The 26,187-nt window shown below is 35.9% G+C and overlaps 1 protein-coding gene and 1 non-coding gene across 2 annotated transcripts; both read left to right on the top strand.

Annotated features, from left to right (window-relative positions):
- The first annotated feature begins 6,284 nt into the window (after window positions 1–6,284).
- LOC141813019 (succinate-semialdehyde dehydrogenase, mitochondrial-like) lies at window positions 6,285–22,709 on the top strand. Its single transcript, XM_074700932.1, has 11 exons — window positions 6,285–6,479; window positions 6,696–6,809; window positions 8,607–8,706; window positions 10,227–10,275; window positions 18,082–18,088; window positions 19,691–19,791; window positions 20,002–20,087; window positions 21,890–21,996; window positions 22,071–22,148; window positions 22,234–22,334; window positions 22,422–22,709. Exons 1-10 carry the CDS (start codon window positions 6,411–6,413, stop codon window positions 22,270–22,272), a joined length of 750 nt encoding a protein of 249 aa, XP_074557033.1. The 5' UTR covers window positions 6,285–6,410; the 3' UTR covers window positions 22,273–22,334; window positions 22,422–22,709.
- A 3,397-nt stretch (window positions 22,710–26,106) lies between these two features.
- On the top strand, window positions 26,107–26,180 carry TRNAV-AAC (transfer RNA valine (anticodon AAC)). Its single transcript has one exon. It is a non-coding gene; the product is annotated as a tRNA-Val (tRNA).
- The last annotated feature ends 7 nt before the right edge of the window (window positions 26,181–26,187 follow it).

The following is a 26,187-nucleotide window of genomic DNA, read 5'->3' as shown; positions in this document are numbered from 1 at the left end:
TCAAAAGAAGAGTCTAATCTAATATATATTGAAAGAAGATATTACATCCCTTTATATAAGGTTAAACCTAATTCTATAATTCACATCAATCGATGTGGGACAAAATATAATGCATATGTTAACATCCCCTCTCAAACTCATGATGGTATAGTGAGAAACATTGAGAGTTTGTCAAGAAAAAAATGGTGACGCTTGACGGTGTGTGCCTTTGTGAAGAAATCTGCAAGCTGCATCGAGGATGAGACAAAAGGTAAGGATATGGTGCCTCGCTCGAAATGGTGCCGAGTAAGGTGGCAATCGATCTCAATATGCTTGGTACGTTCATGAAAGACTGTGTTGTGCGCAATCTGAATAGCACTCTTATTATCGTAGTACATCGGTGTCGGACCACTAAGGGGGACGCCCATATCAGTCAATAGCCAGCGTAACCATATAATCTCACTTGTAGCAGAAGCCATAGCGCGATACTCTGCCTCAGTTGTAGAGCGAGACACAACATCTTGTTTCTTACTTTTCCATGAAATAAGTGAATCACCTAAAAATACACAATAACCCGTAGTCGATTTTCGATCAGTTTGGTCAGTTGCCCAGTCGGCATCAGAAAAAGCGCGAAGCTCCAAAGATGAGGTCGATGGAAATAAAAGACTCTGATATAGCGTTCCCCGAAGATAACGAAGAATACGCATAACTGCAGCCCAATGAACAGATGTAGGTGAGCAAACAAACTGACTGACAATGTGAACGGCATATGCAATATCAGGCCGAGTAATAGTGAGGTACACCAGACTACCCACGATTGATCGATATAAAGTTGGATCAGCAAGAGGATCCCCATCAGTAGGATTATAACGAATGTTAACCTCAAGAGGAGAGTCAACAACACGAGTATCTGTGAGACGAGATCGCTCAAGAATATCTGAAGTGTACTTAGACTGAGATAGAAGATATCCCCTTTCAGAATAAGCTACCTCAATACCTAGAAAGTAACGTAGATTACCTAAATCTTTCATCTCAAAACGATGAGACAAAGTAGCTTTTAGATCTGAGATGCCGTCAGCATCATCTCCTGTAATAATCATATCATCAACATACAACAAGAGTATAATATGACCTGCAGGAGACGATTTAACAAATAATGCTGAATCATGAGAGCTAGAAGTAAAACCAAGCGAATATACTACAGAGGAGAACTTGTCGAACCAAGCTCTCGGGGCTTGTTTAAGACCATACAGAGCCTTCTTAAGCCTGCACACTTGCCCTGGCCGATGAGAAACACCAGGTGGAGGAACCATGTAGACTTCCTCCTGAAGACTTCCTCCTGAAGATCTCCATTCAAAAAAGCATTTTTAACGTCCATTTGTGAAATACTCCAGCGACGAACAGAAGCTACTGCAATAAGAACCCGGACAGATGTCATTTTTGCAACAGGTGCGAAAGTCTCCTCATAATCCATACCATACTCCTGAGCATAACCTTTTGCAACCAAACGAGCTTTATATCGCTCAATAGAGCCATCAGACTTGGTTTTAATCTTGTATACCCATCGAGAACCAATAATTTTTTTACCAATCGGTGGAGAAACCAAATCCCAAGTACCAGTTCTGTCCAAAGCAGACAATTCCTCATTCATAGCCTCTTGCCAAAGAGGATCATGAGATGCCTCAGAGTAAGAGGTGGGCTCACGAAGAAATTTGTTGGAAACTAAAAACGAAGCGAAAGATGGTGCATAACAAGAGTAATCAAAATCAGGTACCTGAGTAGATCGACGAGTGCGTGTAGGATATCGAGGTAAGTTTGGATCCGTAATTATGGAAGGTTCTGAAGCAATCGTAGAAGGAGGATTGGTGTCAACATCATTTGTTCTACAAGTAGGATGAAGCGGAACATTCGGTATAGTTTCATGAGGGTTATCATTTTCAGATGGACCATCAGTAATAAAAGGATCAATCTGAATGAGATCAGATTTCGACATGTCATGGGAGGTAGGTGGGATAGTGAAGAAAGGAATATGTTCAATAAAGGAAACATTACGAGAAACATACAACTTTCCAGAAGCTGGATCATAACAACGATAACCTTTCTGCACAACCCCATATCCAAGAAAAACACAAATGGCCACACGAGATGATATATAACTTAGAACGTTCTGCATGTGGACGAAGAACAAAGCATGTAGAGCCAAAAACCCTTAAATGAGAATATAATGGAGTGTGACCAAATAATTTAGCATATGGAGAAATCCCAGAGTTATGAGCGGTAGGGATCCTATTAATAAGATACACTGATGTAAGGACAGCTTCTCCCCAAAATTCACTAGGAACACTAGCGGATAACAGCATAGACCGGGCGGTCTCAATAATATGCCTATGCTTTCTCTCGGCTACTCCATTCTGTTGTGGGGTATCAGTACAAGAGGACTGATGTATTGTACCATCAGTTTTGAAAATACCAGAAAGATCTCCACTAGTATACTCTCCCCCTAAATCAGCTCGAAAACACTTGATTGTGGCAGAGTGCTGAGTTTTTACATAGGCCCTAAACTCAGCATAAATATGACTAAGATCAGAACGACGTTTCATTAAATAAATCCAACAATAACGAGTATGATCATCAATGAAAGAGACGTAATATCGAGAACCTCCCTTAGTTTGGATAGGTGCCGGTCCCCACACATCAGAATGAATTAAATCAAAAGGTGCCGAAGAAGTGGAAGTGCTTAAAATAAAAGGCAAAGCAGAAAATTTTCCAAGTTTGCATCCACTACAATCAGAAATATCATCAGGTGGTAAATCACCAAGTACATCAGAAGTACACATAGAACGTAAACGAGAACCTGATAGATGACCAAGTCTAGAATGCCACAAATAAAATTTTGAAGAAGAAGGTGTCAAATGAAAAGAAGACAAATTGACAGGCATTGCTGCTACGTGAGTGGGAAGATGCAGTTCATCCAACACATAAGGACCTTTCCCTTTTCTATGCCCTGTCCCAATCACTCTCTTGGATTTTAGATCCTGCACATAACAAGAATTTGGAAGAAGACCAACAAAACACCCTGAGTCACATAATTGACCAACAGAAACAAGGTTCATATGTAATTTAGGGATAAAGTAAACATCAGGTAAAGATAAAGAGGGTGTTTGGATAGAGCCAGTTCCCTTCAATGACATTTGTGTACCATCCGCAGTCATAACAGAAATAGATGGAGGATCAGGAGACATATATGTAAAAGAAGAAGAATCATGAGACATGTGATTACCAGCTCCAGAATCTAAAATCCAGGGAGATGAAGGGATACCTGACCCAATAGACGGAGATGAGCTGGAAGGAGCAGAAAGAGCATAATTATGAGGGTCCTTTTGAAATTGCTGAAAGGCGAGGAACTTCTGAAATTGGTCGACAATAGAATTGGTACCAGTATTCACAGAAAACTCTGAAGCTGAAGCTGAGTGATTTGAGGAGGGCACAAAAGCTGCCGGAGTAGATGGATAAATATTTTGAGATGGACCCTCAAAATACATTTTTTGTTGCCCGCCTTGATATTGTTGTGGAGACTTCCGTCCGTGCCCTGGAAGCTTCCTAGTCGATTCTTTCCGAAGCTCAGGGCATTGATTCTTCCAGTGCCCTGGTTTCTTACAATAATTACAGTTTCCTGTGACAGATGTTTTATACTGGTGTGCAGGAGCTGCTATGATCGGTGTAGACGGAGAGGCTGCCAAAACCGAAGTAGACATATTATGCACCCCTTTTAGAGTCTTCAAACAAGTTTCTTCAGCCATGAGTTCATTTATTACATCTTCAACAGATGGTAGAGGTTTACGGTGCAAGAGACCTGAGCGACAATTTTCAAATTCTGGACGAAGACCCATAAGTAGTTGAACAAGGCGATCCTCATCTCTACATTTAATATAAGCATCACATGTTTGTAATTCAACAGATTCTGTCAATGCTAATCGATCCCAAAGAGTCGTCATTGCACAGAAAAAATCCTGAATACTCAAGTCATTTTGCACTAATGCACGGATTTCAGATTGTAATTGATACTTGACAGCAAAGTTATTTTGCACAAATAATTTTGACAAATAATCCCAAATTTCTTTTGCAGTTTTAAACTTTGCCAATTGAACACCAATTCTGTGTTCAACAGAGTTGTTGATCCAAGTGATAATTTTTGAATTATTTGTATCCCAAATACGAAACAATTCATCAAATTTTTCAACACCAACTACAGGGCATTTGATTTTTCCAGAAACATATTCCCAAACTCCTTTGCCCTTCAGAAAATTAGTCATCACATAATTCCAATACGAATAATTTTTTCCATCTAAACGGACACCAATAGATTGCAACGAATCGTCACCTCCAGTCATTGTAACAATTTTGAACAGAACAATCCAAAATAACAAGTAACAATCTCAAATCCCAACTAACAAACGATCAAGGCAATCAAAAGCAATATCCAATCTCAAACGAAATAAAATATTTAGGGCAGATCTAACCATTCAGATGCGGAAGCGGTGAAAATAAACCGAACCATAACCCTACGAGCAAATATTTAACAGGCTCTGATACCATGTTAGAATTCATGAATTAAAACATTAGAATTCATGAATTCTTACAAGTATATCAAAAGAAGAGTCTAATCTAATATATATTGAAAGAAGATATTACATCCCTTTATATAAGGTTAAACCTAATTCTATAATTCACATCAATCGATGTGGGACAAAATATAATGCATATGTTAACACTTTTGAGTGGTCCTGCTTTGATATTAATTGTTGGTGCAGTGGAAATGATTCGGATTGCTAGAAGGAGGAGTGAATTAGCAACTTACAAATCAAAAGCTCGATTTCTCTTGCTAACGTTTTAGTAAAGACACACTAATATAATAAAATTTTAATATTATATTTCTTATATATATATATATATATGAAATATAATATTAAAATTTTATTATATTATTTGTATTTTGTTAAAACAATGTAGTATTATAAACAAGTAATGCTTTAATAATTTTAAAGCTTTTAAAAATCTATTTACCTTTTTTTTTAAATTATAAAAATTTCCTTTTTCTCTATTTTTTTATTTTTATTTTAATATTAAATGACATTCGGACTTCATGTTGACATAGGTCAATGACATCATGAGATGTGCTAGACACGACTTGTAATCATAACTGCCTACATCGTGCTCTTCAATCTATCTTATATAATCAATCTTATGATCATTTATAAGAAGGTAAATTGAGAAATTATAGTTAGTCACTATGGAGAGGATATTGTCTTGGCTTCATCAAAATTTGATCTTTGTTACTTTAATAATTTTGACTTATAATAACCAACTCAATGATATCCCAAAACACCTACATCTGTTCGTTTTGATACGATATGGAAATTGGCTGGCCAGATCTCATTATGCCCAACTCGATCAATCCGTTTTGTCACTGCTACTACTTGAGTGTAAGAAAGCTCCTACACTAAAACTATGGTATTAAAGAAAATAGATACATATAGAAACTAATAAGATTGACGAAGTAAAGGAAGAAATTATCTAGGGGTGTAATCAAACCGAGCCAAGCCAAACAGTAAGAGGCTCAAGCTCGAGTTCAATTCGTTTTTCCTAAGCTCGAGTTCGATTCGAGCTTTAATTCTTAAGCTCGAGCTCGGCTCGTAATGAGATTAAATAGTTCGCGAATGGCTCGAGTTCAGTTCGAAAAATGTTTGTTTTAAAGTTAAACAAATTCAATTCGAGCTTGGTTCGAAAATAGCTCGTTTAAAAGTTAAACGAGTTTAGTTCGAACTTGGCTCGTTAATATATAATATTTATAATTCATGTAATATATACACACATATATATATATATATTCGTGAATCTCTTAACAAATACATTCGTGAGCCTTTAAACGAATATGTTCGCGAGCTCACGAACCAAATACTGTTAAGCTCAAGTTCGGCTCGATAATATTTTCGAGCTCGAAATCAGATTCGAGCTCGGCTCGTTAACCTAATCGAATGAACTCAAATGAATTTTTTTTTCGAACTGAGACTCGAATAGCTCGTGAGCAACTTGGCTCGTTTAACCTCCTAAAATTATCTAATGATTCAAGACGAGGAGAAAATAAAATTAACAAGGAGATGAAAATTGCCTTTATATTTATACGAAATTATGTTTCCCAGGCGATATTCATGTAGTTTGGGCGACACGAATCATTATGTGACTGTTAGATAAATAACATAATCAATCCAAAAATGTGAGTATGGTCTGCGTGTGATTGAGCAGAGTGGCCTGTGAAGAATTTTGGACCCGGAAGCGAACGGGAGGAAGCGCTGCTTTGTCTATATACAAGAGCGAGCGAGAGAGGGCTTTTACCTCTGTTTGCGATCATCTCCGATCCCCGTCCAATCGCAATGGCGATGTGCCGCGTAGGCCTTCTCGGCAGCCGCCTTCCTCACCCCTTCCGAATCCTCTACCGCCAGGCAAGTGCTGCTGGCTCCGGATCGGCCTTCCTTCTTCCTGCTTCCTGCTTCCTGCTTCCTGCTTCCTGCTTCCCTTTCAATCTCGATTGAGTTCTTTTTTTTTGTCCGGAAATCCTTCCTGTTGTTTCCGATCGAGAATAAATTTCTGCCTATTCCGTTTGTACTGTGGTTTCTGTTTTTGACCGGATTGGGTATTGGGGTTATGTCTGTGCCCAGATGAGCACGGAGCCGCGGGTGGCCGTTGATCGACTGAGGCAGTCGGGGCTGTTGAGGACCCAGGGGCTTATTGGTGGGAAGTGGATCGATGCTTATGATGGCAAGACCATTCCGGTACATAATCTTCTATCTGGTCGTTGAAATTGCGTTCGTTCTTTTTGATTTTCTTAAATAAGATTTTGGCTGTTGAAATAGATAATGGTTGTCGGAGAATAACTTGTCAAACAATAAGTCTGGAGTCCGTAAGGGTATACTTTGGTTCAAATACTGCTTTTGTGCTGAAACCTAATATACCGGTACCATGATGCTGCACTTTGGTGGAGCTCAATTATAATGTCACCTTTCTCCACTTTGATCTTTTCAAAGGTCAATTTTTCATACTCAATAGGGTTTCTTAATACCATCTTTTACATGTTTTCACAGATTTTTTTTTTAAAGTCAAGATCTTAAAATTTATCTATAAGTGCCTGTAATTTTTCTCGGTGAAGGAGAACTTGAAGGAGGAATCAGTCAATTTTGTTGTCTAATAAGATTACCAGTGGCTTATTACTCTATGTACGAGCAATGTTCTCTTGAGAACTTTAATAATAGATCAATATTTTCATCATATCACACTTCCAGTTCTATATTAAGACTCCAAACAGCAACAACAAAAACCCTTGGATTTTATCTCACCATCAACGTTCTTATAATGATATATTGGTAATAATATCTAGATCTTTTAAATGGCATTTAATTAATCTAAGAGAGTTTATGTTGTGATTCACAACTTATTATAATTCAGCTAATTTTATTTTTATCAACTTGATAATTTTGTTCCTGGTTGTGATTTACAACTTATCATGATTCAGTAAATTTTAATTATCAACTTGATAATTTTATTCCTAGAATGTCGTTTCTACTTTTTCTTTGATTTTTTAACCATCACTTCATTGATTATTCATGTAATTGCTAGCTAACTGTGATTCATGAGCTTTAGATAATTATAGTATTAATTATGTACACAGGTGTACATGTGTCAGGACGGTGGTGTGCATATAATTACTCAGAGTTATTTTGTTGAGGGTCCATGCCATTATGAATTTTAAGATCACTACACCTTTTCATTCTTTCCTTTTGTCTTTCATCTTCGTTGTTCTTCCTTTAAAAAGGTCGGAAGTCATTAATTATGTGCCACTAAATAGAGCTGGCAAATTATTTGCCACCAATAATGCAATTGTTGCTTGTTTAAGGCACTATCTCAGTACCTCCTTCTTCATGATGAAATCACTAGTCTCTCGACCACTTGTAAGATTAACTTCTGTGGTTGACATTTGACATAGAACAATTCTTGGAACCGTAGGGTCAGTACCCTACTTGCTTTTTACTCAGTTTTTGAACCACGAAATATATCTTCAATTTTTTCTTTGAGGGGAGGTGGGCTGGGCCATCATATAAATTGTAGTTGTGACTCTCGTCATGTTCGTCCTAGTTAGGCTGCTGCAATGCTATCCTATTGCACTCCTTTCTTTTATAGCTTGTAATGATGTCTGTGGCATTCTAGTTGCTTCTTGCAAGCCCGCTTTTTTTTTTGTGTGTGTGTGTGTGTGTGTGTGCATTTCCTTTAGTCATTTGGTGTCATGGAGATAACCACGAGTTGTTGACAAGATGTTTGAGTCATAGATTGCCTCTGCTATGAGCAAATGATTGAAGAGACTTTAATCTTTATTTTTATGACAATTTCTTCTAGCGCACACATGAAACAATTCTTCCTTCTTTGTTAAAGGGCAATTAAGAGTAAGACGAGTTGTCGTTCTGTAGTAACGACTTATTTAATGAAAAACTTTCCTTATGTACTGTACCTGGACTTATGATAAATAACATAGAAAAATCTTAGAGGACAACTATAACTTTCCACTCCTTATTTTGCAGGTTCATAATCCTGCTACTGGTGATGTTATTGCTAACGTTCCATTCATGGGAAGAAATGAGGCCATCAATGCAATATCCTCTGCACACGAGACATTTACATGTAAGAAATATCAAAGTTAGCTAATATTTGATTTTTTGTTTGGCACTTGGTGATGCAAAGTCACTTGCTCCAAGTTTGTGACATTTTCTCTTTTAGGCTAATGCCTCCGACTCATCTGTGTATTGCTTTGAGATGGTTGTGTTGAGATGTTAGATAATGACCTGCAAGCTTAATATTGTGAATAAGCAAAAAGTTTGTTGACTGGTGCAAGTTACCATGCCCTACTTATCATGGCCCTTTCCTTCAAGTAAATCTAACCGAGCTCAAGATAACCTCAATCTTTACTGGATCTTATAAAGCAAGAGTAGTCATTCTACAACCTGGATGCTTATGCACCTCCATGAGGCTGAAAGGATGATGGGAATTGAGGAGAGATCTGAAGGAGACTGACAATCTCTAGTTAAACCTCTCACCCTGAAACGCTTAGCAAATTTTGTGCAGTTAGTGGAAGAGACGACAGATTTCTAATGAAAATCTCTACCCAAAGATTGTTTGTACATTTCAGCTACCTTATGATATCCGATGACTATATTTTCACTAAGTAGACTGTATTTTGAAAAGCATCCACCTGGGTAAACTTGTTTTGCACAATGCCACACCAGGACATGGCCAGATAAAGGTAAAGAGTGGCCAAGAGGATCAATATCTCAGAGGATGTCCAACTGCAAAACAACTGAAGCCCAAGATGTCCATACCATGGTACCTCAAATATGTTGTATGAAAGTGCCAATTCAACATTGAAAGTGGACGATCATAACCTAACTACATAACTTTAAAACGTAGCAACAAGGGCCAACATCTTGTTGCTGTCTTAAGTCAAAACTCAAGAAGTGTTGCTCATGCAACTAATTTATCAAGAGGATGATTCTGCTAGAAGGTCCTGTACATAGGAATTCGAGTTAGAATTCTCATCATCTAGTCATGCACTAGGAATAAGAGCTTCAGATTGATATAGTTTTCAATGGGGAATATCCACCTTTGACCAGCTCCCTCAAGACTGTGCCCTGGATATCCAGTGATCAGTGGCACACTTAGATCATTGACAGAGGGAGAGGGCAGAGGACTGATGGATTCAAAATAATCCAGTGGCCAACCACTTATCAATCTTTTATAGGTTTGTGATAGGTATATTATATAATGCCTTCGTTCCTTGACTTCACTTTGAGTATATGTGCTTTGTATGTACTAGATAGTTGTGCTAGATTCACTTTGAGCATATGGAACATGCCATCTTGTGCTAGTATACATTGTTGTTTTATTTCTGATATTGCTGAATTGTAGGGTAATATCCATGTGGGCACCTAAATTGTAATTGTGTTGCTTATTGTTGTGTACTTCTATTCCATAAATTGTTTGTCTATTTCTCAATACAAATGTTGCCTGGAAGTGGATCAGGTCTAAGTGACTGATTCCTGATATGGAACTCATTGGTTGCATTATTTTGTTAGGAAGTCTTATAATTTTGTTTGTTGTCATGGATTTATCAAACATTGATATATTTTATGTTATTTTATTCACAGCTTGGAGCAAACTCACAGCAAATGAACGGAGCAAACGTTTAAGAAAATGGTACAGATAAATATGCCACTTGTAAGAGGAGTTTAATTTTACTCTTTTTGTTGGATATGGCACATAATCCTTTATAAATATAAAGTAGGGGTAAGCATCCATAAGCCAAGCCAAATCTGATAAACCAAATCAATCCAATCCACCCCCAACACCACCACCCCCAAAAATAAGAAAATCTGATTTATCAATTTATTGGCTTGGTTTGGGTTTTGATAGTAGATAAAATTATCAGTTTTGGTTTGATTTCAATTTGAACTTGTGCAAACAGTTAAAATGGAACCGAACTGTACGATTTTTATAGTATTTATGTATATGCAAATATAGATAAATTAGTATGTTAATTATTATGGTTTCTTGTTACTTTTTATCTTCCCTTAACGTTAAGCTTAAATGATAATAATTTTATTATTATCTTCAATGGAATTATTGTTTGGAAATTCCTTTTTAATTGACTTTTGATTAATTTGTATTTATTTTTAATTTATAGTTTCAAACCGAACCAAACAAAAAAATTTTGGTTTGGTTTCAAACCGAACTGAACTGGTTTCAGTACAGTTTTGGCTTGAATTTTTCAAACCAAAATATTTCAGTTTGGTTTTGGTTTCCTACAAAAGTGAGAAAGCGAATGTGCCCAACCCTAATATAAACACAAGAAAGGAAACTTGTTTATGGACTAGAGTTGATATTAGGATGAGATAATGGTCCTAGCTAGCATGATACCTGTACATGCTGGCATTACAAAAAACAAAAGAGTCCATAAAATATTTTTTTTATTCCATATACTAGGCACGCCTACTGTACAGCCCAACATTTTCCAAATGTAGCAACACTAAAACATCCATTCACTCCAGACTTGTTAATAAAAGAGTCTACTGTCTCTTGGTCGTTGCTCAGACCAGTACATATCAATCTGACCCGCCTGGTATGATATGCCATTTAAACCTCTGAATTTGTCTAATGAAGGTGTAGATTGCTCTCCAAAAGATAAAGGAACATTAAATGGGGGAAAGGTCATCCGACCTTTTTTTTCAGTAAAATATATTTTCCTTCGGATTAAACTGCCACCTCCATGCAATGAGTAGTAACTAGTAAGCAGAAGCAACAAGTAGCTTGAATTCCAATTTCATGCTGAGTGGTACATATTTCCGGCAGACATTAAGGATCATGAACAGCATCTCACAACATTGTGGACTCATTTTATGAGACTAGAGTAATGTCTTTACATGGTATATCCCCTTTTAGACCTTTTTCTCTTCGTTTATTTGTAGCTTGAATAGCCAGTACAGATTGATAATCTTTTATCCCAAAGGAAATTTCTACAGCCTTAACTAACTGTTATAGAATGTAACAGTGATTAGCACGATATGTAATATATAATCTAAATGGCGCTCACATCATGGTTTTGCCACAATATTTCTTTTTTGTTGTTTGTATAAGATTGAGCAGAAACTTAGAAAAACAGCTCCGCTCCCTCTTCATTTATTTTGCCATTGTTTATAAAAGAGTTCCAAATGGTTGCCCACATATAAAAATAACTCTCGTTTGTTTATTCATCTTGCATTCTCGATATATTGGTCGTTCTAGTTCCTAATTTAGGATCTTTAAGCGTTCTTTTGGTTCCCACAAGATGTGTATATTTTATGACTTTTTAAAACATAATTCCTTGTAGCATCTAATCTTTCAATCAAGGGTCGACAAAAGTTTGCTTTTTAGAGTATTTTAATTCATTTAGTACCAAATATAGGCATTAAGATTGGGTTTTCTTTTTGTTGCCAAGGGTATTGGACCCATAAGCAATTTGTATATGGAATCAGAGTTTAAAAATATTGTTCTATACTAATCGGCACATTTGAAACATATTGTTCTGTTGATTGACTAACATGTTGAGCGGGTTGAGATATGGTATTAAGTAACCTTTGTGGAACTACATCCAACCAACACCTGAACTCTATGAATGATCTCTCATGACAGAGACAGGAAGCTTCTTTATAGATGTTAATGTTCTTCTGTGACAGACGTACGTGATGGAAGAATAGATGAACATGAGCCAAGGTGACACCAGACATAGGCCTCATTTGGATTTCCTCCTCAAGTTAAAGCATCTTTGCCACTTCATCTTCCCTAAATCAACTCCTCCCACACTAATCACATGTTGACATGTAGGCACGACAGTAGTACAATATTATTTTTTGGCCAAGACCAATACAGAGCTCAGGTTGATTTTAAAACTTTATCAAATGAAATCAGGTTCCACGATTAGTTGAGTGGCATAGTTATTGTTATTTGGCGGTAGTCTGATAGCGACCAATTAATAGAAAGTTTTGTTGATATCTAATAAGCTCAGGACTGACAAAACCTAAAATATAGCACCAATGAGCACGTGATAACAAGATCAATAAGCAATAAATAAGCAATTTATATTCTGACTAGAAATGTTTAAAGTTCATGCTGAACAATTTAAAGACAAAGATAAACAAACAAACTAAGTGCTAAATGAGGAACATATGATGCACAAACAAAAATCTCCAAGATGCAATCTGTAAATCTCCAGATGGATTTAGTGGTTGAGCATCTTAGAGCAATCTTATATCTTGATTTTACACCTCTATTACTCACCTCCAATAAATCTAGAGTTAAGAATAAAAGGGATACCAGATAAGGAAATAGTTGATAAGGATGCAGTAGTGTGCAATGTGCAGTGCAGTAAGGGAAGCAGTAACTTATCATGCAACAATTAATATAAGGATGAGTAATAAATAAAGCAAAGATTCCTTAGGATGTTTTAAACTAGTGTATGTATTATGTTTTACTTCATGGTTAGCTTTATGGTTTGTAAATAAAATTGAACACGATTCTTTGGGGTTCCAGCTTACTCTTTTGAGAGGTACTCCATGTATGTATGTTCATCATGGTATGATTGTTAATGTCAATTTTTTTTAGAATACTAGTAATAAGGTTTCAACTATTGAGCCGTGTCAATTGGTACAGGTGAAATTTATTGTTCCGCCTATCAACCGATATATGAAACACTCAGAATTGGATGCTTCAACATGGGAAGCTCCAGAAAGTGAAGCTGGAGAAATAGAAAAAAAAAAGAGAGAGAATGAGAATAGGAAGATCGTACCTTATTGGAGAGAGGTGCAACGAAGAGTGAAAATTGCGACTACTATGGGCAATGGGTGCAATGCGGCAGGTGTAGCGACGATTGAGGGGGGCATGCATACAACCATAATGGGCGGTGAGTGCAAGTGGCCACTGCAAGCAATGGGCATAGTGATTGCTGCAAGAGGCAAGTAGCGTACTAGTTTTAGGTGGCGAGCAACAAGAGGGCTTACAGGAGGACTGCTACGAAAGTGACATCATAAAGGAGTGAGGATAGAAAATATGATTGAATTAAATAAATATATAATGTTTAACCTTATATAAATATAAATAATTTAATTAAATATGACTAAACTAAACTTTCTTATATATAAACTTGGTTTAGTTTTAAATAAACTAAAATAAATCCAAATTGAGTTCAGTAGTCTTTTCAGTATTCTTCCTAACAATTTTTTCATTTTAATCGAATTCCCTTGAATACAACAAATAATATAGACTACCATAGTATGGTGTCAAATATTTAAAAGTTATCCAACCTCCAATTGCATATAAAATTATTGGACCATACTTAGACAACTAATGGAGGAGATCAAGATATAGATCCTATCGAACAAGAAACAATGGGGTCACATAGGGATACCTTTGGTGTGATAGTTGGACAAGACTAACATGAATGAGCATTATCAATTTTGATATTTCATAGCTTTGTTTATATAAGTGCAAAATATCATGATGTACCTTATATATATAGCCTAATAGTTAGTGTAGCTCGAGCAATAGGTGTAGAATATATAGTATAGGTTGTCATAAACAATGGTGTCAACTACAAGAGAGTTAGAGAGTTATAAACAATGATGTCAACTTCAAGAGAGTTAGCGAGTTATTGGAGTAAGAACATCCAACATTGTTCTAAACACCTTGTGTAGTATATTGCATTAATTTTATGATAGCAGACATCATGAATCTTCATATGGTGAAGAAGGTAGTAAAAAGGGTATCATTAATAAAATTTCATTATAATCATCATTTATTCATAATTAGTTAGGATATTTATTGATGGAGAGATTGTACAGCTAAGAGCAATTAGATTTGCAACTCAATTCCTCATGATAAAGTTGTCTTAAAAAAATGTTGGATTCAAAAAAATCATGTTCACTTTTGAGGAATGGGAAGACTCTCAGTACTCTATCATTATTGAGGGTAGGAAGATACAAAATATTATTATATCTGTTAGATTTTGAGATTCTATTTTAGAGATTCTTATGATAATATGACCATTGTATTTTGTTATGGCAAGAAGTCATAATAGACAATGTCCATCACTTAATTCACAAAATAATGAAGGAAATCAAAGTGGTGCCTACAGTTACCAATCAAGTATCAACATTATGTTGATATAATTATTAAAGATGTAAGAGTTCAAGGGAAAATATGCTTGCACATTTGGCAGATACATAAGTTTTTCAATGATAAGGAAAATTTAATATTGATTATTGATAATACTATATATTTCATTATTTTATGTTATTATCTTAATCCATCATATCAATATCAATATAGCTTAGCCATAAATGAACATCATAACTTCCCCCAAATAAAGAATTAGCTATTAGGACTATTAAAGAGAACTAATTATTATGAGAGGTTCATGCCTCTTTTGGTGATCCTTTTACGGTGTCATGCAAATATAAATTAGATGTTGGTAATATAAAATAACTTATGAATTGTCACTATTTACTCATACAAAGCACTATTTTAATTCGGTTCACTTATAGCTGTATGATAGATACAATATAGAGGATCTATTCCAAATCTACAAAAGATTGTTATATGAATTCTCTTTAAGTCATTTGAGTAGTTGCGAAAGTAATTGATTTACTTTTGGAAAATATTGCAATGCAAATTCTCTTGTAGATGATTTCTTTAAGTAGCTATAGTAGTCCAGTTTCTCATTCATATTAAAGTGTGAAATCAACAAGGTTTAAAATTTTGAGTTGTAATAAAGTTTTGATTTATGATTAGACTGATACAGTTTTGGTACCATATCATGTCATGTTAATACAATTTTGATATTTTTTAAATATAAATATATTAATTAAAAATATATTTATTAATATTTGATTGTTATAGATGTTTACTGTTGAGTTATATTTGAAATGTTAAATGTTGAGTTCAAGTTTTAATATTATCTCGTGAAATGATTAATGCTTATTTAGTAAAAGTTAATTTAAGGTTAGCAAAAGACTACTAAGTAGGCATGGTAGGATCAAGTAGATTTAACTAGATTTAATTTAGATTTATTTTGATCAATTTAAAATTAAACTAAATTTATATATAGAATAATTTAATTGATCATTAGTGGTATATTTTATAAGCTTAGGAATTATATTATATTTGATTTTTTATTTTTCCTAACAATCTGTTTCCTCCATGTTAAAGAAGTATTTTTCTATTTACCTGTGCACAGATGAAGGAAAAAAAATAACCATCTTGGTTTTCTCTTTGTTTACCTTGTGGACAAATGAAGGAGGAAAAATAACTATCCTTAAAGAGTTTTAAGAGAATTTTTATCCTTGTGGACAAATAAAGGAAGGAAAAAAAATTAACAACGAGGGAGTAAAAAATTAACAAAGGGAAGGAATAGGGAAAGGAATAAAAAAGATAAAAAATAGAAATAGGAAAAAGAAAAAGAAATAAAAATTCAGTCATAGTAGTTTGTTGTCGCGAGGTTATGGTTGCCTTTGTGAGGTTGTTGCTTCCTCCTCGAACTCATGAGGCTATTGTGAGGTTGCGACTCCCTGCTCCGAACTCAGCGATGTCGGTCAGTTGGTGAAACGATAAATTCCGTTCTTGCCAATCGACACGACATGATATCTTAAACCATGGAAATCATCTCTCTTATAATCACTTATAGAAAATGATTGACGTTCATTATAATATACATTTTCAATTAAGGGTCATAATAAAAGAGAAAGAAGAAAAAAGTTTAGTGATATAAACCCATATGATACAACTTTAAATATGAGCAATAGTACAAAGTTAGATTATGTAGTGGAATAATAAAAATGTACGCAACATTAAAAAAAATCTTTTAACATGGTTTAAAACTCTTAGATCTTACTCCCCGGCCTATACGCTCATAAGGTGAGTCATCCCTCGAAAAACTCACTATATTTTCTCATAATTAAAAGTGAAGAAATCTTGTACAAAAGTTTTTGCAATAAAGATAAATACAATAAAATAAAAGGAAAACTTGTATAGACTAAATTAGAGTTAACCCCTTATGTCCCTAAAAATAGAATACTATAAATGAAATAAAGACAATTGGAGTAGTGGAGTAGCAATAGAATGAACTTTTCTACATTATTGAATGAGCTCCCTTTGACCTTCTACTTATAGCCTTTGAAATGACCTTGAACATGCCTTAACCAACTATTCCAATTATTTTGTTTAATTCCAATCAACTCAAATTGTCAATTGATGGAAACATTATCATAGAAATCTTATGTACTAGTTCTTCAATCGGCTTAATACTTATTTCAATTGTCTTAATAGATGTTTATTATCCAACTGATTGTGATTCTAGTCGATTGAAAAACAGTCGACTTAAATCTAACCTAATGGACTCAAGTGGATAAGATGCACTGAAATAATCTATTTTTCAAATTTTAAAGAGTGGTTTAGTCAACTTCCTAGTTGACTCAAATCAAACAAAGAGCAAGATATTTCTATCAATTAGCTTGCTAATTGACTCAACTCCCATTAATTGACTCATGTTGAAATATCTATTTGTGAGCAAAACGTCTTCAGTTGACTTCCAAGCGGACTCAACTACTCAGTTGATTGCGGCCTACCAATACCTTATTTTTTAGTAAGTACACACCTATGTAAAAGTTCTCAAAAACATAAGATTACAAGTTCTCTTGTAACCTCTCACAACTCACATGCTAGGAGTCCTTGCCTTCAAGTTTTCTTCTGCCTGTCAGGAGTCCCTTCTATAAGACTTCTTCGATCTGCTAGGTATACGATCAACCTTGAGGACTTCTTGTCTGTCAACTAATGTTGGACTTCTCCATCTATTAAGTATCTGATCAACTTGACACTTCTTCATCTGTTTACTCCTGTTGGACTTCTCTATCTGTCAAGTATTTAATCAATTTGACCTACTTAGATTTTTCCAACCACTGCACTTGTAGTTACCTGCCAAGATTTTTGCATTTGCACACTTGACAGAACTTATAAGCAAATACAACTTCTAAGAAAATACAAAATCTAACTTAAATCTTTTTGCCAAATACATCAATACCATTTGGAACTCACCACTTAGGTAAGATTGCACCAATAAATTTTTGACAACTAATTATAGAATTTATGTTCGAACTTTTTCATATCATGCCAACCCTATTTATCTCATATTATCATGTATTGAGATTGCACCTAATGTTTTGTATATGTATAGTATGTTATGCAAATATTATTTGTTAACCTCTATTACATGGACAACCAGGATATCTCTAATAATGAGGCTCTTAGCCGCATTATTTTGATCACAAGTATCTATGTTAATTCCTTCTACAGGAGTTTCCTCGTAGATGGGTTCTTTATCTTAACATAATATTCACCAAGTAGATTAAGTCAAGATTTTTTCTTAAGACATTCATGATATCAATGGTCATTTTCTCTACACATGAAACACCTTGTCAGTATGAAGGTACCCTTAGCTTGATTTTTCTTTCCCATCATGTGGGTTTGATTGATTCTAGTTGAAATCTATTAGGATCGTGAAATTGTTGTCTTTTGCCAAGTGAGATCCTCCACCTTTCTTGTGGCTCACTGATTTCTCTAGTCTTCTACTGTAAATGTCATCTGATAACCTTGTTCAACAATTGCATGGAATGTGTAGCAAGTTCAATTTCTGGGTTATATTTCACCAAGTTGATTATCATTCTTATCCAATGAGACATGGCTCTTTACTGCTTACTATACTCGGATATATATATCAACTGTTATTTTGCTTTAATCAGTGGAACTATAGATTCATAGTCTTAATTTTATTCAATATAAGACAAACTAGAAAAATTTGGTCAGACTGCTTAAGATCTCATCAAATCCTTCATTTCCCATTGATCACCAACCTTATTTGTAGAAATTTTAGTGAACCTTGAAGAATCAACCCATCCTCATTGGAATTTCAATATTTTCAGATAATTGCTTATTTGACATCTAGGTGCAGATGTTGGTAGCCTATGTTATGAAGATTGCCAAAGTTTAGCCATCTCAGCTTGTATATTGATCTCTTCAATGTTTCTCCCACACAATCAGGCCATCATTCCACAAAATTAATAAAACAATGATCTCAGACATCTGGCAACTTGATCTCTAATGTTTCAAGATTTAATTTCTTTACAAAAATTTAAATCACAATTCACTCTTTCCTCTTGAGAGGAGACTCAAAGATAATGCATATTGTATAGTACGTAGATGCCATGCTGGTACAGGTTTAGCAAGAAATGACTGATTCTTGATAATATGAGAGCTTGAACCTCTGTTAGGAAAACCTCAATAACTCTTCTTCAAGAGTTGCAATCTTGATCCGTTCTTCCTTGAAACTAGACACGAAGATTTTTTAAATGGTATCTTGATTCTTGGATGCAGGCCTCCATATAGCAGAAAAATTGATTGATTTCATGAAATGAATAGCTGTGATAACCTTTATCTCTTAATTGATGCAGCTCAAAAAATTGTAGAGCAAAGTAGAAATAAATTCAGAAGAGATAACCAGGATGCCACTTGAGTTAGTTGATAAAGAGAACTTGACAACAGTTTCAAGTACCATTCCAGCCTCTTAGGTGTGAGACCACCTCAAGAGCTGGCTTTAATTAGATCAGTGAACCACACCTCATCTATAAAATAGTGAGTGAGTAGGCAATCCTCATTTTGAGTTTTGAAGCTGATGTTGATCTATACCTAGAGGCATTGTATATATGATAGTTAATTACACCAAACTGAGACTTGGAAGATTTGTGAGGTATGATACAGCAAGGAAAGATTTACAAACACATTCATATTTAATTGAGTAACCTAGTCGAATGGAATAAAGGAACTTTCACATTTATTAGACTTATATGATTTTTTATATAAATATATTTTGTTTTCTTAATATTATTCCATGAATAAAACTTGTAATCAATCAGGGCATACTCCCTCTTATTTTTTACATCATGAATCTTAATCAAACTAATATTTTTTCTCACTTGAATCTTAGAAGTAAATCCACCTTCTTGGCCACCAAATAATTATACTGCTTTTACAGGGAGCAGATGTACTAGTTGGGGGAAGGAGACACAGCCTAGGCAGGACATTCTATGAGCCTACTGTACTTGGAAATGTCAATAATGAGATGCTAATATCTAGGTACAATCTATGGCCTTTAGCTTTTCTGGCTTGTTTACTCTGATGTGATGCTGTTCAATGACAACTTAATTGCAGTGAATGGCAAGTGCTATTCAACTTTTAGTGACTATTGAATTCATTAGCTCTTAGACACTACTGCAACTGGATTTTGTTAGTCTTATGTTTTTTTTTATTCTCTACTACTTTAATATTAGACTAAAATCTGTGCAGTCAAGAAGTATTCGGCCCAGTTGCACCACTTTTACGCTTTAATACTGAAGAAGAGGCTATACAAATAGCTAATGATACAAATGCAGGTTATTTCCTAAATTCACTGCATATTTGTTACTGTTTAGGCTGCTGATGCCGAGTAGTTTTTTTTTTGTGGTTCAATATAATTGAGAACATTTTGCCTTGAATAAATTTTAGTTCTGATATGCATCAACTGCGTACTTGTGGGTCTGAAAGTTTAGTCCTGCATGATAGAAATCAAATTGGAGCTTAGACATAGACGGACATATATGGATAGTTGTATGCTTGTGAATATATAGCCAATTGTAAAAGCAGTCACATCGCTGAATCAACTGAAGTTGGTGACCATCAGACTGGATTTATTACTCCTGTGTTTATGAATTGAGCAAATTTGCACTCTTCATTATTTCTTTTCATATATATTTGTGTTAACAGTATAAATATTTAAATTTGTCTTTTCCTAATAACTTGAGTTTTTAGAATAATGGTTATCAATCCACTTTTACATGTTATCAAAGGAGGTCCAAGTCATGTGTTGGCTTTGAGCCAATCAAGTATAGCCACCTACATATGAAGGAGAAGTGTTAATAATATAAATAAATAAATTAGTCCCTTTTCAATAGAAGATCGTGTTGGTGAAGCTTTCTTTATCAATGGTCATTGAAGTTTTTTTTCATCATGAAGTATATTTTCAGTGTTAAATAGGGTTCAAGGAACCAATAGAATTAATAGTAAGAAGAAAGTACAAGCACTTGGAAATGGATTAACAATGCAGAGTTTCAACATTGCTAGTGGATTATATAATTTTGCAAATTTAACTTGTTTGCAATTCATTGAGGTAGATGTTGAGTTGGTGATGATGATGAGATAATTTGTACTTCACGATCCAACTTGAATGATGTGGGTAGACCTACACACGCTAGTGGGAACGTCATATGGCACCAAAGTCAGCGATTGAAATTTCAAACCGTATCGCGCGATACGTGAGTAATTTTCATTCCGTCGATGGACCAGCACCGGCACAGCGGTTTTGGTCGGGTCACGCCGCCCGGGCGCGGTGACGCCTTCGGAGGCATCGCGCGGCCTTGACGCCTCCGGAGGCGTCGCCCAGGCCCGACGACGCCACCGGAGGAGCCTCTCAGGCCCGGCGATGCCACCGGAGGCTCCGCGCGGGCCCGGTATATCTAAGACGACGCAGTCGTGATTTTTGGTTTTTTGATTTTTTTAACTTAGGATTTAATTGAGGTTTTAATAATCAATTCCTAGCTATAGTTGGGGCTAATTTAAATAGGCTTTATTAAAATACATAAAATTATCTTATTATTTTTTTAAAAATATTTTATTTTTTATTTTTAAATATTTAAATTAAATTTTTTATTTTAGTTAATATATTTTATATTTTCAAAATATCGAAACTATACAAGCACAGTACGATACGGTACTGAAACTGTATCATTCCGGTACTTATGACCGAAACCTCGGCACGGGTCGATATTTTAAACCTTGGCCAAAGTTATCATGAACCCCCTATGATGCTTAAGTGAGTACAATGCTTGTGGAAATGAAAGTATACATTCCACCAGTTATCTGATGAACCCCCTATGATGCTTAAGTGAGTACAATGCTTAAGCTATCTGATCTTTTTAGCTGCAAGGAACTTTCTTGCAGCTAAATCCACCAGTTAAAAGCTAATTGTTGCTAGAAATGTAGCAATCTATCTGCTATGATCATTGTTATGTTTTCTTAATTGATGTCATTTTCTGAGGCACATTTTAGACTCCATCAACTAGGATGTCGACGAATGACAAGAATATATACATTCTCCTTCCATTTTTTTTATTGGTTTGTGGAACTGTCATCTGTGCAGGTTTAGCTGCTTACATATTCACTAGAAGCATGCCTCGTTCTTGGCGCGTGTCAGAAGCTCTCGAGTATGGACTCATTGGAGTTAATGAAGGATTAATATCCACTGAGGTTGGTTCCATAAGTTCATCTATTTTACTAGATGAGCAAAACAAGTTTGATACATTGGTATTTTGTCTTAAAAGGTTGCACCATTTGGAGGATTTAAGCAGTCAGGTCTTGGAAGGGAAGGTTCCAAGTATGGGATTGATGAATACTTGGAAGTAAGTGAACGCAATTCCAATATTTACGTTGAATAATAACCTTTGTCAAAGTGACATATATGTTCCCGTGTGGCTTTCTTTGCAGATTAAGTATGTATGCTTAGGAAACTTGAAGGATGCATAGATTGAAGCGAGAGCACAGCCGAAACTCTACTGGAGCTAATAATGACCCAGTCGCCTCTATAGGTGGGTGGAAGTTTTCACATTATTGTTTCTTAACCAATATTTAGTACTCTGTATAATTTTCACAACAATGTTTAACTCTCTTGGCAGGATGAGAACTCAAACTTCTGCTCGGGTATTTCCACTTTGCGTATTTAATGAATCAGGACAAAAGATCACTCTGTTTGTTTCAGTGTTAACAATTAGCTTCTTGTTTGATAAAAGATGTTTTCTAAACTATTGCATGGGTCGACAAAACTCAAATTCTTGATGCGGTAGCATTGCGTTCCTTCACCTTTCTCGTCTTCTATACCTTTGTCGGGCCATGGTCTTGTCGAAGGGCTTATGCTAAATGCTTCATCCAAAATACAATTTGATCTGCAGATGTGTGGAACTGGTAAGAAGCATTTAGCTTTATGCTTTCTTCTAAATATTAGAAATTTTTAATTTTATTTTCCTGTAGTCTTTTATATTTTGGTGAAGAAAGGGATTGTGGCCGACAAATATTACTAACCTACTTTAGAAAAGTTCTTGAGAAAACTCGAAGTGGGGTAACCATAATACAACATCCCTACTACATGTTCTTGTCAACATTGGATTAACATCTGCCTATCCCTTAAACGCCAAGCTCCATTGCCATGCATAATGAATACCTCTTTTGCAATACACTAACTCTTGGTCGAAAGTGAAGGTCGCGTTACAGGAATACATGAAGCAAGCCTTAAATTCTCTCAAATTGTCCCAGAGCAAGGCTTCCGAAGCAATTGTGCATGTCACTGGACCTGTCTGAGGCGGTATCCTTGTTTTCTAATTGTCACAAATATCTTTTTGCCCATCTATGGGGTCTATATGGCTTATTTTGAGATGAGATGATAACAATCTATCCGTGCGGCTAAAGATCTGTGAATCTACAGAGATTGAGGGGAAAATCTAGTGTCATCTGCTTCAAAGTCTACTCTTCGTCATGGTTTGCATATGTAAACACTATAAAGTCTCCTCTTCAAAAAGGTTTCTATCCAATTCTTCCCTTAACTTCCAAGTTCAAATCCTGCAAAAGGGTTACTGGATTCCTCCAATGCTATTTCTTTAGGAAAATATTTCTGAATACAATGTGATTCCATTCCTTAAGCACCTCCTCTGGCTGATCCAGATTTTGCTCTAAAGGAGCATCCTCCCTCCAAGATTTTCACCTATAGGCCAGAAAATCTGCATAGTTCATCCAAGCAGCTAGGGGACGAAATGGTCTTCGTCCCTTATCGACCACCCTATCCGAAGTGGAAGAAAGAAGAACGGGATCATACCCTTGCAGAAGCATCAAGGAAAGATACCACCCAATCTTGGTTGCAGATGACCCTACCCAAACGCTTGTAAAGCCATTGATCAATCCCAACTAGTCCACCTCGCCAAGCAAATTTGGGAGCTGAGGTAATCATCCAAAACACCTCTCGGCTTAATGCCCTGCCATACAACTCTTGTGCTACATCCTCTTCTTTCTGAACCACAGATGAGATGACCTCACTGAAATCCCCCATAATAGTCCAAGGACCTGATACTCGGTTGAACTAAGACTCTGATCAGCATGCACAAACTCCTCTTAGACTCCATTTATATGTATCAAGGACAGTCCGGAAATGAATCGCCGTGGGACTTGGAAGTATATCCTTTCCTCCTCTGTAATATGCATGGCATTCGCTTTTGTTGCGCCCTCACCGACCGGAAGCGACTGTCAATTCTCTTCCACGTCCATAATCGGTATCCGTCATAGTCTTTCCTTTTCCAAAATTGCTAGACTTCCGATTCAAAGAAGATGCAGGCTGTTGATTTGCAGAACCAGATTTGACTGGTACATATCCCTTCACCTCTGAACTCTGATGTTCCATAACTGCACCACTCTCCTCTACCACATTGGTCGACAATGAAAATCACTGCAACTGCCCGGCCCATGATCGAATTTTCCACAATGAAAAGAAATTTTCGTGGAAACTCTCGTATCCCGCAAGTATGATCATCTAAGTCTGAACCCTGCCATTAGGCTGCAGTGTAGATCTTTCGTAGCGTCCACGACAATGTTTGCTAGCTTGTTACACCATTATCCTTCTTACTGTTTGAAATCCTCCCCTCCTGAGAATGAGCTCGACTGAATTCGAGCCAAATCCGCCCGCAGTCAACTTGCTTGGCCGGAAATTGGGTGGGTTCCAATGGCGTGCAAAAAGATAGTGATGAGCTATCATCCTTACTTTCAACGCACAAAGTGGCAGCTAGCAACTTGTTTCTCAAGGAAGTGGAACTCACCTGTCTCCCCAAATGTTTGATAATCAACGTTGACTTCCACTGTTAGCCATTGAAATTCTTCAATTCAGTCGTAACTACATTGCTTAGATGCCATGGAACCTCATCCCACACGCGTAGCTAGGGCTGGGCTGCACTGGCTCTAGCCCAGTGCAGCTCAATAATTGGAGGAGCTAGTATATTATTTTACAGTTGAGTCCAGCAATTGGAGTCAAGGCATATGGAACCAATTTAGTCAAATGCAGCCTAGAGCCCAATGCAGTCCAATGCAACCCAACAATTGAAGCCAATACTAAAAACCCTACTCACATGGTTTAATGTACCGTTTGACGCATCGAGGAGCCACTTATTCTCATAACGACAACATAGGCCGCTCAATTGTGATCTATTTTTCAAGTCGTTCAACGTCATAGGTCTAAGATCATCTCCTTTCCTCTCCGTTACTTTTTCCAGTTTAGCAATTGAGTTTTATTTTATAACAATTTTCTCAGTTATAGCCGCCGCAGCAAGTTTTGAAACTTGCTATTATTTTTTTCTTTCAATTTATATTGTTCCCTTAGTCGTTAGCCCTATTAAAGATAAATATTATATTATTTCCTTATTAAAAAAATCATATTAAAAAAAATATAAATAGGTATATATAGACAGACAAATTAGCATTGCCAACTACAATTACATTTTCAATTTGAATATTTATTCCCTTTTAAAGTATTTTCTTTTAATTTTAGGCATTTCAAGTTTCAGCACTGTACTGAATTTTATATTCTAAAATCTCGTCGATTACAACTTAAGTAGATATTGAAGTATTTTATATGAAATTTGAATTAGGTAAAAAGATATTATTGGTATATAAATATTATATGTTTGTTAAATATTTATTATACATGTATGTATTATTTTTTTTATAATTTAACCCAGGCAGTTAAAGATCTTGGCTACACTATTGCCTCATCCTCTGAAGACTCATCTTCCTAAAATCGCTTGACTATTTATGTTTGGCATCATCGACAATCTATTTATCATCGCGAAAGTGCATCATTGTCATCAACATGAAAGCCTACTACAATATATCATGAGAGAGTCCATCTCAAAAATGTGAGAAGCAGAACAGGATAGTTATCAATCAAGGTAGGGATAGAGATTCCTTAAAACCACTAAAATATTACTGTAATACGACATTAGAATGACGGCCCAGCGACAGAATATATCGCCGGCTACTTGTTTTCATCAATCCACCAAAACTTCTCGATGACGAAGTTCCTACTTTTACATCAACTGCCCACTTACTTGAACTGAAGCAAAAGTCAGAGCAACTCTGTTACTCTTTGTCCCAACCTAAAATAAAAATCCACCAATGGAGCAAGGTGTTAGGGTGGAGCCGACGGCGTCGGCATCTCCTCTTCTTAGGCAAGAGACTCCAGCGGCGGAGGAGATCCGATGGTAGAAACCATACGGTGGTTTAGACATAGAATTCAGAGATAGAAAACATTCAAAATTCAACACCAATGGTGTCGTGGTGTAGTTGGTTATCACGTCAGTCTAACACACTAAAGGTCTCCGGTTCGAGCCCGGGCGACGCCATGTTTTT

The sequence above is a fragment of the Curcuma longa genome, chromosome 20 (assembly GCF_044706935.1).
Source record: "Curcuma longa cultivar G26 ecotype Majalengka, Jawa Barat chromosome 20, ITB_CL_G26_1.1, whole genome shotgun sequence".
Lineage (NCBI taxonomy): Eukaryota > Viridiplantae > Streptophyta > Magnoliopsida > Zingiberales > Zingiberaceae > Curcuma > Curcuma longa.
The sequence above is the reverse complement of the archived record's forward strand: the minus strand, read 5'-3'. Positions and strand labels throughout refer to the sequence as shown.

What these genes read in the sequence shown, in the direction of transcription:
- LOC141813019 (XM_074700932.1), top strand. Translation starts at nt 6,411, where the DNA reads ATGGCGATGTGCCGCGTAGGCCTTCTCGGCAGCCGCCTTCCTCACCCC. An exon ending in TCCGAATCCTCTACCGCCAG is followed by an intron (nt 6,480 to 6,695) that starts GCAAGTGCTGCT and finishes GTCTGTGCCCAG; the next exon opens with ATGAGCACGGAGCCGCGGGT. An exon ending in AGCTAATGATACAAATGCAG is followed by an intron (nt 20,088 to 21,889) that starts GTTATTTCCTAA and finishes TCATCTGTGCAG; the next exon opens with GTTTAGCTGCTTACATATTC.